This window comes from Genypterus blacodes, unplaced genomic scaffold (assembly GCF_046128005.1).
Source record: "Genypterus blacodes isolate CSIRO-AG114 ecotype Tasmania unplaced genomic scaffold, CSIRO-AGI_Gbla_v1 ptg000032l_1, whole genome shotgun sequence".
NCBI lineage: Eukaryota > Metazoa > Chordata > Actinopteri > Ophidiiformes > Ophidiidae > Genypterus > Genypterus blacodes.
In genome coordinates, this window is record NW_027466845.1 from 1,966,825 (window position 1) to 1,983,398 (window position 16,574).

General features: G+C 45.3%; 1 protein-coding gene across 1 annotated transcript in view; it reads left to right on the forward strand.

Annotated features, from left to right (window-relative positions):
• Nucleotides 1–12,709: 12,709 nt before the first annotated feature.
• Nucleotides 12,710–16,574, forward strand: part of LOC142995082 (nectin 1b-like) — a 74,587-nt gene continuing 70,722 nt past the window's right edge. Inside the window, exon 1 of the mRNA XM_076145983.1 lies at nucleotides 12,710–13,782. Within this exon, the coding sequence (XP_076002098.1) occupies nucleotides 13,731–13,782 (52 nt within the window). The 5' untranslated portion in view covers nucleotides 12,710–13,730. The remainder of the gene's footprint in view (nucleotides 13,783–16,574) is intronic.

The following is a 16,574-nucleotide window of genomic DNA, read 5'->3' on the forward strand; positions in this document are numbered from 1 at the left end:
TGCGGACCGGGAGGTAAAAAGGGATTTAGCTAATTTCCAATGAAAGCCTCACAAAATATTCCTAATATCGATATCTGACTTCCCTGACAAGTGATAAGGATAATGAGCTTTTCTTCCTCCTCTGCTGGATTCGAGGAAATCGCATTCCCCGTGTTACAGATGTAAGTCTCATTATCTGACCTGCGTTTTTCACTTCAATTCCCACAGTCTTTGCTCACTAAGCGCATCAGGCTGATTAAAGAAGTTTTTCTCCCGGACTTAGCCCGTCGTGTGCGTGTGTGCGTGTGCGTGTGTGTGTGTGTGTGTGTGTGAGGGTCCTGCGTTATCGCACCACAGGCACAGCCCGCTGCTCCGGTGGCCAAACAGATAGTGCAGCCTGTGCATCACAGAAGCTGGCTGCAAGTCAGACAAGCAGCTCATCGCCCTCCTCGGCAGGAGAGGGACCTGCGGCGCCGACACACACACACACACACACAGGCTTGTAAAACACTTCTGCAAAGCATTCCTCCTAGTTAGGTTTTATTTCTTCACATTTCCTAGGAAACATTTAAAAAGACTGTCACCATTTTGCTTCAGTTCCAGTTTCCAACCGGCTGGAGCAGATCTGTTTTTAATAAGGTGATGTATGGCATGGGAACAATGCATCAGTGTTAACGTAACATAAATGTTTGAGCAGTTGTTCTCAGCTCGCCCATCAAAAAAAGCTCAACATCACTAATGGGTTGGCTATTTGGCTACGCTACCATGACAACAAAAATCTGTATTTATGTGCAGGAATTGTTATTTTGAAACCATCTTCATACATCTGCACCTAACCAGTGTTTCTTGAACTATAATGCACCTTTTGGGGGGTAAATGTGAGGAGCAGCAGTGAGGAAAAGGAGGAGATGTGTCACAGGGAGAAGGCTCCACCGTCTGTGGCCATCAATCATGTTGCAACAAAGAAGCTTAATCCGGTCGGGTTGTTGTTCTTAGAGTAACAGCAGCTTTCCAAACGTGGGCTTTGAACTGACGCAGGAAGTTGAAAGTTTGTGCCCTTCTCTATTGTATTATCATGCAAGATTGCGGCTGGTTCAGCAAATTACACATGCTGACAGGAAACCAGGTGCAATCAATGTCACCATCCTGAAGTCTTATCAGCTCCAGCAGATACACTTTTTTTGAAATTCATTTCACTTATCTCCTTATTCTCAAATGTTGCTACCTCAACAAAAAAATACACTGCCGCAAAACAACTTTATAAGACGGTTTGATACCGAGAGGTGAAACCTGATAACCCCTCGGCGTGCTGGCGGGGGCTTTAGTCTAACTCCTGCAGGCCGAGAGGCGCCGCAGACGGAGCGAGCGGACTGGATTGTTGTGGAGTCGTAAACAGGAGCCTGCTACCAAACAAGAGGTGAATCGGCTCCGACTCTCCTTTTTGATTGCAGAAGACGCGCGTTTGTGTATCTGCGGCCGTTGATGAGGTTTTATTTGCAGTTTGCGTGGCTTATATTCCCGCCGCACGCTTAATCGCCGGGAATCAGATTGCACCTTATCGGAAGGAACAGACTGTGTGGAGCTATCTTAAGATACTGCAGCCGGGCTGAGCTCTCGAGCCGCGCACCGTTCGATAGGCACATTAGCCACATGATTATTGCAGGATCAGTGACACGGCTCCTGCTTTGAGGTAACCCCCCCCCCTCCTTCACACACAAACACACACTCCCACCCCCCCTGTTGTCAGCCTGCTAAATATCTAATTGAAAAGCAGATGTTTCTCTCACAGAAGCATTAAAGAGGATTGATTCTGTGCTGAATCTGTTGGCCCCACTGTGATAACACCGACACAATCTGGACGCACTGGGGTTCGTCAGATCAGCTTTCCATCGCCACATCAAACACCATTTCCTCCTTATCTTTTACAAAGACAACAAAAGAAGAGGTATAGCTGCTTTCCTTACACCTTTACATTTCACCACAGATGAGAGAAACCTCCACCTCTGCAGGAACAACGTGTGTGTAGTGAGGAAGAGGGTTCAGATGTTCCTCTTCGTCTTTATTTTCCTCGACGTTGTAGCTGTGATATGCTCTGCCTGGTGCCCACAGCTAGAATTATACTGACAGACAGAGAGTCATTTTGCCTTGTGTGTGCCTCCAGAATGGTTCCTGTGATGAGCCCCCGTGTCACTGCCCACCCATTTGCTGATAGGCCACTGGTCACTCGGCAACCCTCTCATTTTTCTCTCCCCGGGCCTTTGAAGCCCAGGAGCGAAATTAAAGATCTTCGGATATGATCCGCCTTCCCCCTGCAGCACTCTGGCTTCTTCTCACTTCATCTTGCTCAGCAGTTTAACTCCTCAGACGTTTGACTTTAGGCGTTCACTGGGATATTTTGGTACACTAACTTGTACAGAGGCGCGTTAGGGAGTCAATAATGAGGCGAGGAAAAGGGCTTTGTGATGTGTTAGCGAGGGATTGTAGATCGCTCAACATGTGTTTTGTTTCGTGTTTGAGGCAATGGAAACAGTTTGGAGGCCAAGCGGAGAAAATCTGATTTAAAATAAGCACCAAAAATGCAAACCTTCATGCTGCATACACACACACACACACACTGTAAACTGATGCAAGCCAAATTCATTGTAAATAACAAAAATTGCATCATCTACTTTACATTTTCAGAGGTTTGAACGTGAATGCAGCACAATCTGTGGCTGTGAAATCCAGAATTTGAGACGTTACATCAAACATGATTATACATGTAAAAACTTCTCATCCGATTACGGCAAGAAATCTCCTTTTCTGACACTTAAGCATCAGAATGAGATTGAGACCGGCATAAACTGACATTGGCTTGTTCTAAGTAACAGAGCAAGATTCTGCTTTAAATGCACAATGAGCATACGGGACGCAGGCATGCATCCCCTCACATGACACAACCTCGCATAAGCTGATTAACCAGCAAGTCATGTATATTCAGTTCAACGATGGAATCTCATTAATTCCACCCATGAGCCCAGTTTGGCTTATGGGTATGACGATGGCATGTCAGGGATTTTGCCTTCAAAAGTCCTCAGACGACCCAAAAGTATTTCCCGACGCTTCAGCCAAATGTTTTGTCGTGTTCCCACTTTGCATCCGGAAAATCAGATAATCCAACTGAAACCACGACAGAGTAAAATATCTCCCGTCTGCCATGTGTTTCCTGAAAGCTTAATCTCGGAGCCATTGATTACATTTGGGCCGAACATCCGATGGCTTTTGTAATTGTTAATACTGATGGCAGCGCAAAATATTAATAGTGGAATTTTCCTGAACACAAGCAGCCGAATTACATTTTGTCTGCTGCCACTGTGTTAAAAGCATTAAAGCCTCATTTTGGTAAGTGCAGACGCTGTCCGTCTTCCTCATTATGTCCATGAATCACCAGACAGTCTAGACTAGAAAGTCAAATCATGCCATTCTTTTATAATGTTTGACAATGATCCTTTAAAGGTCTACGCCAACCTTCTGCCTATGTGATGAACTTATTGTTATAGAATGAAACTAATGCGAGGAGTTTCAGCTCTGTGTGGAGGATTTCATGCAAGAGAGACTTTAAATGCAGGCGGATACGGAGACCGAGCGCCGTAAAACCTGCAGGTTTCTGTACCGGCGCGTCTGAAAACACACGTTGAAATGAGAAATGTAACCGTTCACGGAGACAATGTATCGATGGCTCAATCCTCGGACGAATCTGGACGGAAATGAACCTCGAGAGGGCTAAATGTGATGAAGACGAAGTGAAAAGGTCGCTCCTCTGCCTCCCGCTCCCCCCAGCATTACCTGCTGTTAAATGGATGGCTTCAGCACACGGCTTCGCCCTTTAATCAGAACATTTATCAGTTAACTTTAAGAAAAAAAAATCACAACACAGGACTGTTTCAGTTTGATATTGTATTTCTCATAAAGTAAGGATCTCTTAAGTTGTCCGACGTGTTCTGCATGCAGCTCGGTTGCGGGTGATTTCATTATATTTCATTATCAGTTCCTGCCTTTTCTCCTTCCTGGGATTGTTCTAGCTTTCATTTCCCTTTTGAAGTTTCCAAAAGCTGTTTAACATCCGACTGCTTTTATGTACGTCTGGTCTCTCCGTCCCTATATATACAGCGTGTTATATAAGGCGTATACAAGACATTAGGTGGTCCTGTTTCATACTGTACAAGTGAGTTAATTCCCCAATTTGCCATCCTTCATCATTGAATCGTCATATTTTCCATTTTAAGCCAAATTCACAAGATAACATGCATGATTCTGTCCTAAACACACTCAATTTCCTTGATGTTTAGACTCACACCTCATAAAATGCAACCCAATTTATCTTCTCCTTTAAAATAAAAGTTATAAAACCTTCAAATTATATTGAAGTGGACCTTTAAAGTGCTTCAGTCAGTAATTTTTTCTCATTGCTGAAGCTTGTTAACATCCGTCTCTAGAAATTAAACCCTCATTTGCACACGCAGATGGTTTCAGGTCCAAACCGTGTTAACTCAGCGATTAGGAGACACTTAAGAAAAGAAAATCAGAACGGCGCATCAAGATCTGTAGATATAAGAACCTGAAGTGTGTGTGACATCTTTGGAATGAGTCTTTATTTTGTTGATGTCTTAGACTTTCAAATCCAGTCTGCACCAGCATCTGAAATTTATGTTTCCAATCGCTGCTCCTATTCCTTACTGCCAGTGCATCGAAATTTCTTTTTTGCAAACCAAGCGTGGCCTTTGGTGTCAGTCCTTCCTGATGAATTTATGCTAATAAGAGGCTTGTAAATAAATCATGAAATATAAATAGAAGTTAATGTGCACCAACAGAAAGCAAGTGTGTCTCTGCAAACACTTTTAATGATGTATTCCTTTTGAAATAAAGAAATGAAATCAGCCGCTTCAGGCAATAGGCGGCGCATGATGCAGTCAGCATTTCAAAATGTCCAATCCAGGTTTGGTACATTTGCTTTGCATTCATTTACATATTCAAGCAAAACAACATTTTACATCAAATGACTTTTTTCCCTTGGCTGTCACCGCCCAGCATTGTTTGTTTGTCTCTCCTCTTTTCTTCAAGTCTATTTGCGAGAGTGTGTCTGTATTTGTGTGATTAGTGATCATAAGCGGCGCAATGGATACATCTGTCACACACGCACGACGGGAAAACAAACCATTTTAACACAGTAACTAATAATCATGTGTCACAACCGGCGTAATGGAGAGTGCGGCGTTCTGGAAACATTGACTCAACAAGGGTCGCATTCCGCCGCAAGAATGAAGGTGACACGGCAAATGACGGACAGGATAATTATATAAACACCTTTGTAATTCACTTAAACTTAGTGCTGAGTCATCATCATCGCCGAGTCACCAGTTTGAAACACAGATAGTCACAGAGGCGGTGTCACCTTCCCGCGTCCCCGTCGGAGTTTGATGAGGCCGCCGCTCTTTTTTCATTATTACTTTGTGAACTTCCTGATGATTCCACTTACTTTCGACCTTGTAGATTTTAACTCCCCCGGCCCTGAAGGTATTAGCCTCTGGATGTGCCGTGCGTAAACTGAGATACGGAGTCTTCCTGCTCGGCTATCCGGTCATTTTCCGGGCCGGTAAAGCCTTGTTGTATAAACCAGACAGGCTTTCAATTACATTATATTTGCTGTTTTATCAGCCAGGACAGGCCTGGAACATTTTCTGCAAATGTGTGAAGCACTGAGCGCAATAAGCTACACTGCAGTCTGAACGCTGGCACAAAAGCTGGATTCAACTCATTCTCCATTCAATCAATTCTGCAAAGTGGATATTCTTCAAAGTTCAGAAAATTGAAAAGCTTTTGGCATGAAGAGGTTGTCATCCCACCAAACCGGCAAGATAACAGGATGAACACCCGAGCATTAGCAAATGAGCCGCTCCTGTTTACATAGTGAACTGATTGGATTGAAAGCTGACGTGTCTGGACATCAGTGACAGCGACCTACTGTGCAGGGCTTTAAAAGTGACAGATAAGCTCAACCGCCACTATTTTTAGCACCAAGGAGTGAAATAAATGTGCGTTAGTGCTTACATCTGCCATCAGGAAGGTGCTGTGATTATGAAACCAGGAGCGATTTGGGGATGGATGATAGCGCCGTCGGAATGATGATTTATTCCTCACATTTGGGAGAGGAGGAGGAGGAGGAGGAGGAGGAGGAGGGAGGGAGGAGGGGAAGGGGGGCGGGGGTCGGGCTGCTTCAGTGTGAGAACATTCACATCTCACAGGACTGCTAGTCAAAGTGGAGTCTGCCAAGCAAGGCTACAGGCTTGAAAAGGAGCCCATTCATACAGTAGCTAGTTAAGTTAGCAAGTGCTGCCATGCATGTGATTCATCTCATTATCCTCAGCGGGAGAATTCATCCTGCTGCAGCAGCAGTTGGGGGTCTAGGTGCTGAGATGGAGCTGTCGCAGCCGCAGTTTCTGCAGAGGAGTTGGGGATTGCATTGTTCTTTGCAATGTCTCCCCGGCGTTCAAGAGCTGACAGACGGAAAGAGGAAATCAAGGGAGAGGAGCAGAGGAACTGCTCTGCTGTGAAGATGAAAGAGCCAGTGAGTGGCTACATGACGCAGGACCAGTGTGAGAAATGTTTAGGATTCTGAAACATATTTTCATGGGGAAACATAATAGTTTTCTACAGTTTCAGCCCCATTTCTTGGCTCGGGCTTTCTGTCATGCTAGTTACCTGCCAAGGAGATCATGTTTGCAGTCTGTCTGTCTGTTGGCAGAGGTATTGATGCCTGATCCAGGAAATTCCAGCTCAGCCTGATGCTGGTGTTGAAATAACCACTTTATGTTTCAGCCTGTAAGTTCTGAGCCGTAAGATGAAGTCATTGGCTCTGCATCTCTCCATATAGGCCACGCCCCATTTCCACCATTAAAAAAAGATTCAAGTCCAATATTTGTCTTTTGTAAGATCATTAACCTTTATTATCAGTGGGTGCTAAAGTGGGCGTGGCTCATTTCATCCTATTGCATAGAATATAATCTATTTTTGCACACTGAACATTTCAAACAACATTCAAAATAAGCTGGAGACACTGCTGCAGAGTAAGTCCGTATCTATATATATTTAGTTGCACGTCCCATTTGTTTGACTGGCTCGTATGAATCCTGTACTCAATGTATTGCATCATAGGTTTAAGTCACTCAGCATATATTTCCTTTGATGATGACTCACAGTGGACCAAATGATGTTGCCGTCGGCCCCAGAAGAGATGAATTAGCTTCATCACATCTTTTATTAAATCCTAGTTTGTTTCCCTGCAGATGTGAACACTTTGCTCATCGACTCATGTGCGGTTGCTTCACTTGCTCGTCTATTGTAACAGGATTTGACTTTGGCTACTTTATTAAAGATTGATTTTCTCTAAGGTTTGAAACAGCAGCGTTTTCCTCAGCGTCCATTCGATAGGCAAGGACACGTCTTTAGTGTCACACACACACACACACACACACACACACACACACACACACACACACACACACACACACACACACACACACGTAATCTGCTCTCCTTGTTTTATAACTGCGTCACTTTAGATTATATGAATTTAAGCCTGAACACCTGCTCTGAACATAATTCGATATCCTGTAGCCCGCATAAAAAGCAATCAAAGCCGTTTTTCCTTAGTTAACTCTCATTTCTCTCTTTCAGCTTGTTTTTGAAACACAAAAAGCAGCTTGTAACCACGAGCCCTTTTTGCATTCAGCTTGACAAAGAAAAATCACCAGGTTCTCAGTGGGTAACAAGGTATTTGTTATGATTAGGAGCTATTTTATTGCTATTACAAAATCGGTTCCCATTCTTCATGAGAAAGGATTTAATAATATCAGAGTTCTCCTGGTTGATAAATCCTTATTTGGATGCACAGAGTCCCGTCTAACCTTGTAAAACATCAAATGCACATTTTTCACCTAAACTACTACAACCACCGGGTTTCTAACGGCGGGCATTTAAAGGTGGTTCTCAAGCTGCGGTGTGTGGACCGCCACAGGTACTTGCCATGTCCCCGTGTGGAACACTGGACGAATCACAATAAAAGCAATTTGAATTTGAGGGAATTCTGTTTTTGGGATCGTTTACTCATTAATTGAGTTCATCATTCACTTGTAAAATAAAGAAGCCCTTAAACTCCACTTGATGGCTTTGTACGTTATTTCCCTTCAAACGTGTGTGTCAGTGTCTCGTTCGACAACACAATGCTGTGATCTGTAGCGATCATGTTATTTTAATGTAGGACCCAAAGAGGCGGAACACACACACCAGAACATGGAATCAGGTGGACAACAGGTATTTGAATGGAAACACAAACCAAGATGGAGAACACAGGACAAGTAGAGCTGTGGCTGGAGACACGGAGACCAAAGCTGCGGCTGGAGACAGTGGTACGGAACGCTTGACCAAGCGAGTGTGAGTGGAGCCAAAACAAAATCCTGGAGCGCAGGAAACAAACGAAAGTTCCACTCACCAAAACAGTGCATGGCCGCCAAAGCCCATCAAAAGTCCTTTGTAAACAGAGGCCACAGAACCAAGAAACAAAAACTGTTACTCTCTGGCACAAACTCGACTCAAAGTGACTTGAAACTGGAAACAAAGTGGAACTCGCTGATGAGCACTCAAAGAGCATCAGGTGTGTGTTGTCAGAAAGCAGGCACAAGGATCAGGTAGCCACGCCCAGCCAGGAACAAAAACACAAGCATGAAAACAAACGTATACAAAACAGAACTGAGGAATAATGGCAACTGACAAACAACGACTCACTGCCACCAAAACAAAGCCACTTGCACCTAACAAACGTTGTTTACATTCACCTGAGTTCAGGCTAAATGTACTTATTCCACATCAAACAGATTGTACAGACGGCGCTTTGCATCTCCACCTTATTTTGAATGTTGTTCTTCTGTGTAGTTCAAATAGATTCTTCTTTGCATATTGACACTGCTGAAGAGTAAAATGGGGTCAGCAGTCAAATGTGTGCATCTGCATTTAACAAAACACTTGCCAACTGTCAAGTGTTGGAACTCTCACACACCCTGTTATTTCCATTTCCATTTCCTGGCACTTAAGTATGTTTTTCAGTTACCGAGGCACAGAGGTAAGAGGAGGTCAAACACTCGTCTTGTGATATTCAACTTTCTTCTTTTCCGTCATTAATTTTGTAGCGCATAGAGGCAACTCTGCAGAACCTCAATGTCTCCCTCCCACTGATGTGCGCATCAAAGCAAACACACTCACACTCAATAAAACAGCACTGTAAACATTTGAGAAAGACATTTGTACTCAGTCTAAATTAGTTTGGCTGCCTCGTACAATGCAGACTTTGTTGGTTTGACGTCATTGTGCTGTGTTTGTATTTTCACACATCATCCCCAAGGTCTTCACAGAACGCTGGAACGTCCACAACCTCCATGTTCCTGACCCTAATATAACACAGTTGAATCTTCGGTAGATTGCGTTCTACGGAGCGGCGCAGACTTCTGGGAGCTTTGACCGGTTTGAAGAGCTGAATCACCTCTGCATGCCACTGAAACATCCGCGTCTCTGTCCGTCAACTGTCAAAGAGTGAGGACGACAAATGAAAGTGTAATTATGCCACGATTTAGGATTTGGATTCTGCAGCCATCTGTATGCAGATGGCAAAGCGCTAATGTCCTTGTTAATATCTTTGATCGCTATGTTTAAAACATTAGTCGCAGTTCTGTTTGTCGAAACAATTACCACCCTCTCTATCAAGGCAAGTTAAATGGTCAGTAATTTGTTTGCTTTAATGTAATTGTGCTGCGTTTAAAGCGGAATAGAATCGGCAAACGTCAGCCTGTTTACAGACGACGCTGCGCCGCGTTCGGGATGTCTTTTAGCAAGAATCATGGTTTTGTTTGTGTGTAGGATACAATAAAAATGCCACTTTTGTTCGGTCACTTTATTGATTTGTTCAAGAGCAAAGACATACAACTGTAGCTTGAGTACACAGCACACACAGCAGGACTCCTCTCTCCAGGGATGCAGACTCGAGGCTTGGCCCGATGCAGATTTCATGCAGTTCCCCCGACTGCTGCAAACCTGGATTCCGTTTCGCTCATCAGCACTTTGCCAAAGCTATACGCCATAATTCTTCCGCTCGCAATTTGGAGTTTGCGACAGCTCGCATGAGGTCACCAACATGACATACTGTCTTTTTTTGCCTCATCGACGGAGGTAATGACAGAAATCTGGACTGAAAAGATGGAGGTCACAAACTACAGCGTGTCAAAGTTATGAATGTGTCTCTTGAGCTTTATGCTGTTGAAATTAATTCAGTCGTTTTCACCTCAGCGCGACTGGTGCAACATCGTTTCATAACGGTGTTAACAGATCAGAAAGTAATCAAAATATGCCTGATAATGACAAGAGAAGATGACACGATAAAGTAAATTACCTAATGACTCTTAGAAGGTAGATAAGAGAACGAGAAAAGGTCCTTGAAAACACACGGATTGAAGAATACGACCTATTTCTTAAACACTGTAATAACAAAATCATTAATTTTTTTTCCCCTGCAGTGAAACTCGGCATCACGTTTCAGATATTAATCACAAATCCTTCATCCGTGGCTTTTAATGTGCCTAATTTATTGAACGTGGCTGTGCGGCGGTGTGGCAGAAGGACCTACTTCCTTAGGCGTAGTAGATGTTCATTATGCAGCAGGCGGTCCAGGGCCTCGCCTTGATCTCTGGCACAAGCCCGAGTTCACAATGACTGTATCAAATTTCATCACCTAGCCTGTAAATCAATCATAACCTCAACCGCTCGATGAAAAGGGCCAGCAGTGTTAATGCACAATAGACAAGGGCCCCCGTGTGTGTGTGTGTGTGTATCAACATTTGGCCGGCAGCTCCAACATCTTCAGACTCTTACAGTGACTATAAACTCTGGACTCTGGCCATCACAGCGCTGACACTGAAGCGGTTGCAAGTTTGGAGTTTCCCCCAACTACCTTGCTCAAGGGCACCTTGCGGGTTGGTCGCCCTTGAAGACAGAGACTTTACTCCGACTTCCTCTCGTACCGATTTTCCAAGTTTATCTTATTCAGACCAGCAGCCCCGTATATCAATACCTTGGGGGCCGGCGCGGCGCTGACCTTTCAAGGTTTATGAAGTAAAGTGATTACCATCCAAATGGTTAGAGGTAATGTAACGTTGACATAGTTAATTCATGGTGTATATTTTTTTCATAGATGTGGAAATACTCTTTGCGTGAATTCCCGTTTCCACTCCGCTCGTGTGCCTGCCAGGGAGCGGCACGTGAGACCTCAGAGCACATTCTGGTGACATAATTCCATTTAGTTAAAACCATTACTTCAGGGTATAAGCGTGCAGACTTTCAAATAGCAGCCCCTTTTATTCGTTATTTATTTATCTAGCCACATTTGGGAATTTGAGAATTCAACCTGTCAAGTTTTTGAGTTTGTCTGTGAACAGAGTCCCAATTCTGTTCCCACTGCAGGCAGAAGGGGGATTGGATTCTTCACTTTGAGTCTCTGTTGCTGGTATCACTTTGCATTTCATTTCCTCTATATAAGCTGTGAAGATGTCGTAGCCAGGCGTTACTCTGACCCCAACTACCCACTGTCTTACTGCTCATTTCCCACCCAGCCTCATTTCTCTTGCTATTCAGTAGATAACCTCGATGCTGCGGCACTGGCTGATGACCCATCGCTCTGATCACAAAGCAAATACGTGCGTCAGTCATTCATGCTGTTGTAACAATCAGAAGAGTTGTTGTCCACAAGAGGGAAGTCTTATCACATTCATCCTCCCATTCATTTGGAGTCAGTACCTGTGCAGGCCTGATCCTGTTTGGCTGCTTTAAGAGTGAGGGTGGAGGGAGGTGAGAGGGAGGATAGGGAGGACAGGAGGAGGAGGGAGAGGACAGGAGGAGGAGGGAGAGGACAGGAGGAGGATAGGGAGGACCAGAGGAGGAGGATGTGGAGGACAGGAGGACGATGGGGAGGACAGGGAGAGGACAGGAGGAGGATAGGGAGGACCAGAGAAGGAGGATGTGGAGGACAGGAGGAGGAGGACGTTCCCAGCTGTTTGTTTGCATAATGGCAAAATTAGGCAAACTAAACGTTTATTAATCAGTTATTAACATGTAATAGTTAATAACATATTCATCAGTCTGCTGTCGGTCAGTTTGCTTATAAACTCACAATCCTGCTTTGCTTTTTCATGTTGCAACTAGTAATAAAGCTGAAACAGAAAGTGAATATTGGACTTAAATTCAAATAAGGACTTAACATAAACACTGAACTTAAACCCACATAGCTGCGTGCTGGCAGAACGCCAAAGCTTTGGGTCTGAGAGATGATATTTCTCTCATTTCACTGGAGTTTATTTTCACCCTTTGCTCACTTTCTGCTCCCAGCTTGCCAAGAATCAACTCATGAACTTTTATTTCCATATCATTTGTTTCACCCTTTTATCACTCGGTACACAAACATGTCCAATTCCAAGTTGCAAGTCTCTCTCTCTCTCTCGCTCTCTCTCTCTCTCTCTCTCTCTCTCTCTCTCTCTCTCTCTCTCTCTCTCTCTCTCTCCCCCTCTCTTTCTCTGCACAGGCGCCTCTTGTGCTCTCTGCAGGACGGGGCCCAAGCTTAGGCTCCTCCCCCCTTTTTGCTCAACGTCACCCGGTCTCTCTCGATCGCTCCGAAGCGCCACCGAGAATCTGCAACACACCGTGTGGTGGCAGATCAGCGGGGCGGTTGCGCAAAGCGGGATAAAGCTACAGTGCGTCTGTTCTTCAATCATCGCAACAACAAAAAAAGAAAAACAGAGCAATACAGAGAGAGAGAGAGAGAGAAGCAGAGCCAGAGGAGCATCTTCATCTCATCATCTCCAGAGTTGCAACAACTTCCCCGGCCTCGTTGTGCTGCTGCGTCCCCGGCCCGGTGGCGTCTGCAGAGCGGGGAGAACTTGTGTGGAAGTACGAGCACGGCGCTGGACAGAATCGTCCGTTAGAATACGGCAGATACGACGTTGCTCAAGGGGAGGGAAGCGGCCCCCAAGTGACGGTAACTTTACCCACGGCATCGAACCGAGGACCTTCCTCCCGCCCACTTTACCTCTGATCCAAAAAATCCTGGAGGGGGAGAGAGAGAGACACGGACAGAGAGAGAGAGAGGGAGAGAGAGAGAGAGAGAGAGAGAGAGAGCCGCAGCGGTGGATGGAGCAAGAAGGATCGGGGTGGTTGAACTAGAAGATCACCTTTAGTAACAAACCAACTCCTGCTGCTGCTGTTTGTTTGTTTGTTTCTTCTTGTTTTTTTGGAGGGACAAAGATTCTCCGTCGCCGATCGCTCGGATCTTCGTTCTTCTTCTTCTTTGGGCTTTATTTTTTTCTTTCTACTTCCAAACTCTCCCCACTCGGAATCGCCGCAGAGCGTGAATTTGATGCTTCGGCACGGAGAAGCGCGTCGATCCTCCTCCTCCTCCTTCTCCTCCAGTTCCGCCACAGAAGTCGCTCCCTCCTGCCGCCGCTCCCGCTGCTGCTCCCCGGCGAGAGAAGAAGAGCCGGACCGCGCGTAGTTCGGAGCTCCGGACCACCCGAGCGGGGATCTGCACAAGTTGCATGCGTGGTCTTTTGTCTCCTCTCTGGTGAACCTTCTCCGTCCACTCGCAGGTTAAATTCGGGGGAGATCCGGATAGTTGAGGCGCCATGGCGATGCGTGCGGGGATGTGGATACTGCTGACGGCTCTGCACATCCACGGTAAGCCGCCAAACACTAGACTTCAATGTGGATTTATAGCTTGTTATCTCTATTAACACTCCTATTGCTCTCTATGTATGTACGTGTGTGTGTGTCTGTGTGTGTGTGTGGCTGCTGCATGATGACACACACACTTGACTGATGCGTGCATAGGGTGGATCAGGTTGAATGTTCTTGGTGTTTTGCGCAAAAGTGTGGAGAGTAATTGTATGTGTGAAGTGTATTGAGTGTATTAAAGGGCAGCATTGTTCATCATAAGAGAGACCGGTTGCGGAATGTAGTTGTGTTGGCAGCGAGGTGATGAATTTACCGCCACAGCAGGCAGATGGCGATGTGTGCGAAGTGTGGAGGAGAACTATCATCTCCAGAAGCGAGTTCTCCCAGCATCTCCTGGTGCCTCTGTGGAGCAGAATGGACCTCCTGTCTCTGCGTCTCTGCGTGTCTGATGGCTCCAGTCAGAGTTAAGATGAGGATTTAAAGAAGTCAGATCCTGCAGTGGAGCCATCAGACCTCCAGCATGACAGATACTTCACATTCTGACCTGATTTCATTCCCATTTGAGACGATTGAACAACTAATGTTACCAGATCCTGATTCAAAGGAATTGGCTTCACTTGGAGTTGCTCTATTCCGGGTATTCATCATGCATGTGTGTGTCTGTGTGTGTGTGTCTGTGTGTGTGTGTGTGAGAGAGAGTGTAAATGGTGTGGTGATAATTTGACATTGATCATTCTGACTTTCAAGCTTTCAGTTCTCACTAATTGTTCGACAACAACAACAATAACAACAACAACAATAACATTCGGAGTCATATCAGCAGAATCATCCTTCTTGTGAGCCTGATGACAAACAAACAGACGGCAGGATTGTGTTTGTTTGTGTGTTAATGTGTGTGTGTGTGTGTGGTTGTGGTACACTAATCCTGTCCTAACAAGAGGCCTGGATCAGTCGACTTGGAGCCATTAAGCCTCCAGGCTTCCAGGCTAACTGGGATTCAGGTTAAGAGTTTACCAGTTTGTTTACATGGCAGGCTGGTAAACTGAGTCTGGCTCCACTGGTTTGGGAACGTAATGGAACAGGGTCAAGTGTGGTCAGGTTAGATCACGTCAGACTGAATATTTAAGGAGATTCACATTCAGTTGCTTCGTGCTGCAGTGATTCCTTTCTAGTGGAATTATTTTTGGCATATGTGTGTGTTTCTTCTTCTTCCCCCCCGCCAGCTCATCCAGGCTCCAACATCACTAAGACACTGACCTTGTTCACTGCAAAGGCTCCGTACTGCATCATGTGTTTAAGGCTGATTGAATACTTTGATCAAAAGCCCTGTCTGATTTACATTGAGATGATCCCTTTGCTTGTGGAGAAGATCAGGATTAACTGGTTCCCTTGGGATCCGTGTTGGAAACCTTTTGAAGCTGTTCAATCAGCGGAGCGGAAATATAGCTAAATTGCACTTTAAGCGTCCTGGAAACGTCTAATAAGTAAAGTAGGAGGCGTTCTCCGGGCCTAATTGGACGACATATGACAACTACATGTTGCGCCTTTTCTTGATTAAACGCCGGCGTTTTATGCTATGCCGCATTAATTTGATAATTCACACACTTACACGTCACTTTGTGGCTGTTTGGACTCGTTTCCTTTGACATGCTAAAACAAGAATCTGGTCTTTAACCCCTTTGAGGTTAAAGGTCACGGCCATAAACTCCCACCGTCTTTGATGGGGCGATTGATATACGACACGTTCCAGACTTTCCTCTCATTACCCAAACACAAACAGGCGAGAGTGACTTCAACAAATGCGAGGAACAGCAACCCTCTACTCCAACGGTCCATCAGGGGGAAGCCATTTGTGCGTGTCCTAGTAATAGCTGCTTGTAGACAACACACGACTGCCAAATTCATAAACAGAAATATATTCAGAGCTGCTTGCCAATAATTATGGAATAAAAGGAACGCAGAGGACAATGGATGTGTGAATAACTGCACCTCTGTTCCTGCTCGCACATATTGGAGCTGAGGCCTCTCCAGGATTCCAGGCTGATATTTAATTGAGTGTAATTCGAGTGAGCATCCAGGTGGTTGTTTATGGTTTGGCTGGGTTGCCAGGTCCTGGCGGTGTACGTGCCCATATAGATGTCAACCTCAGCGGCGGAGAACGAGGAGCGATTCCGGCATTAATTTCTCGTCTCCGCTGGATCAAACATTGGGGAAATGAGCAACGAGCGGGGAGACGAGCTCCCAACTTTGAACGCGGCATTATGCGGCATAGGAATTAGCTGGGAAACATCATCTTTGTAATAACTTGGCAGCATGCAAACTGCACCAATCATTTTGCCTGAGACCCCTGTTGTTGGTCTCAGAGGGTTTGGCAGAGATTTACCTGGCCTTTCTGCTCGAATTCAGCTGAGACTGAGCTGCAGCTTCCCCCATATTCCTTCTTTAACGTTGCTAATTTGCTGTTCTTGAGCATCATCTGAGCTCCCCTGATGGTTGGGGTGATGTCCCTCCCCGTCTCACCCTGATGGGCACTTTTATTGTGCGGGTGCTTTCAGGGTTAATTGCCCAGCAAAAGTCCCGATGTCCAAGCGGCGACTTGTCAAATTAGCCCTTCGCACCTCCCAACAGTCACATGCTGTGTTTTTCCTACCGGGCGTGTGTGTGTATTCCTCAGATGTGATACACACACGTTGAGTCTACTCTTTTGTGTATGAAACGTGTTGTACTTAATGTGTGACTGGTGAACACACAGGGGCGGTCAGAGGGGCAGAGCAGGCATGTTGAGCTCAGCGAGA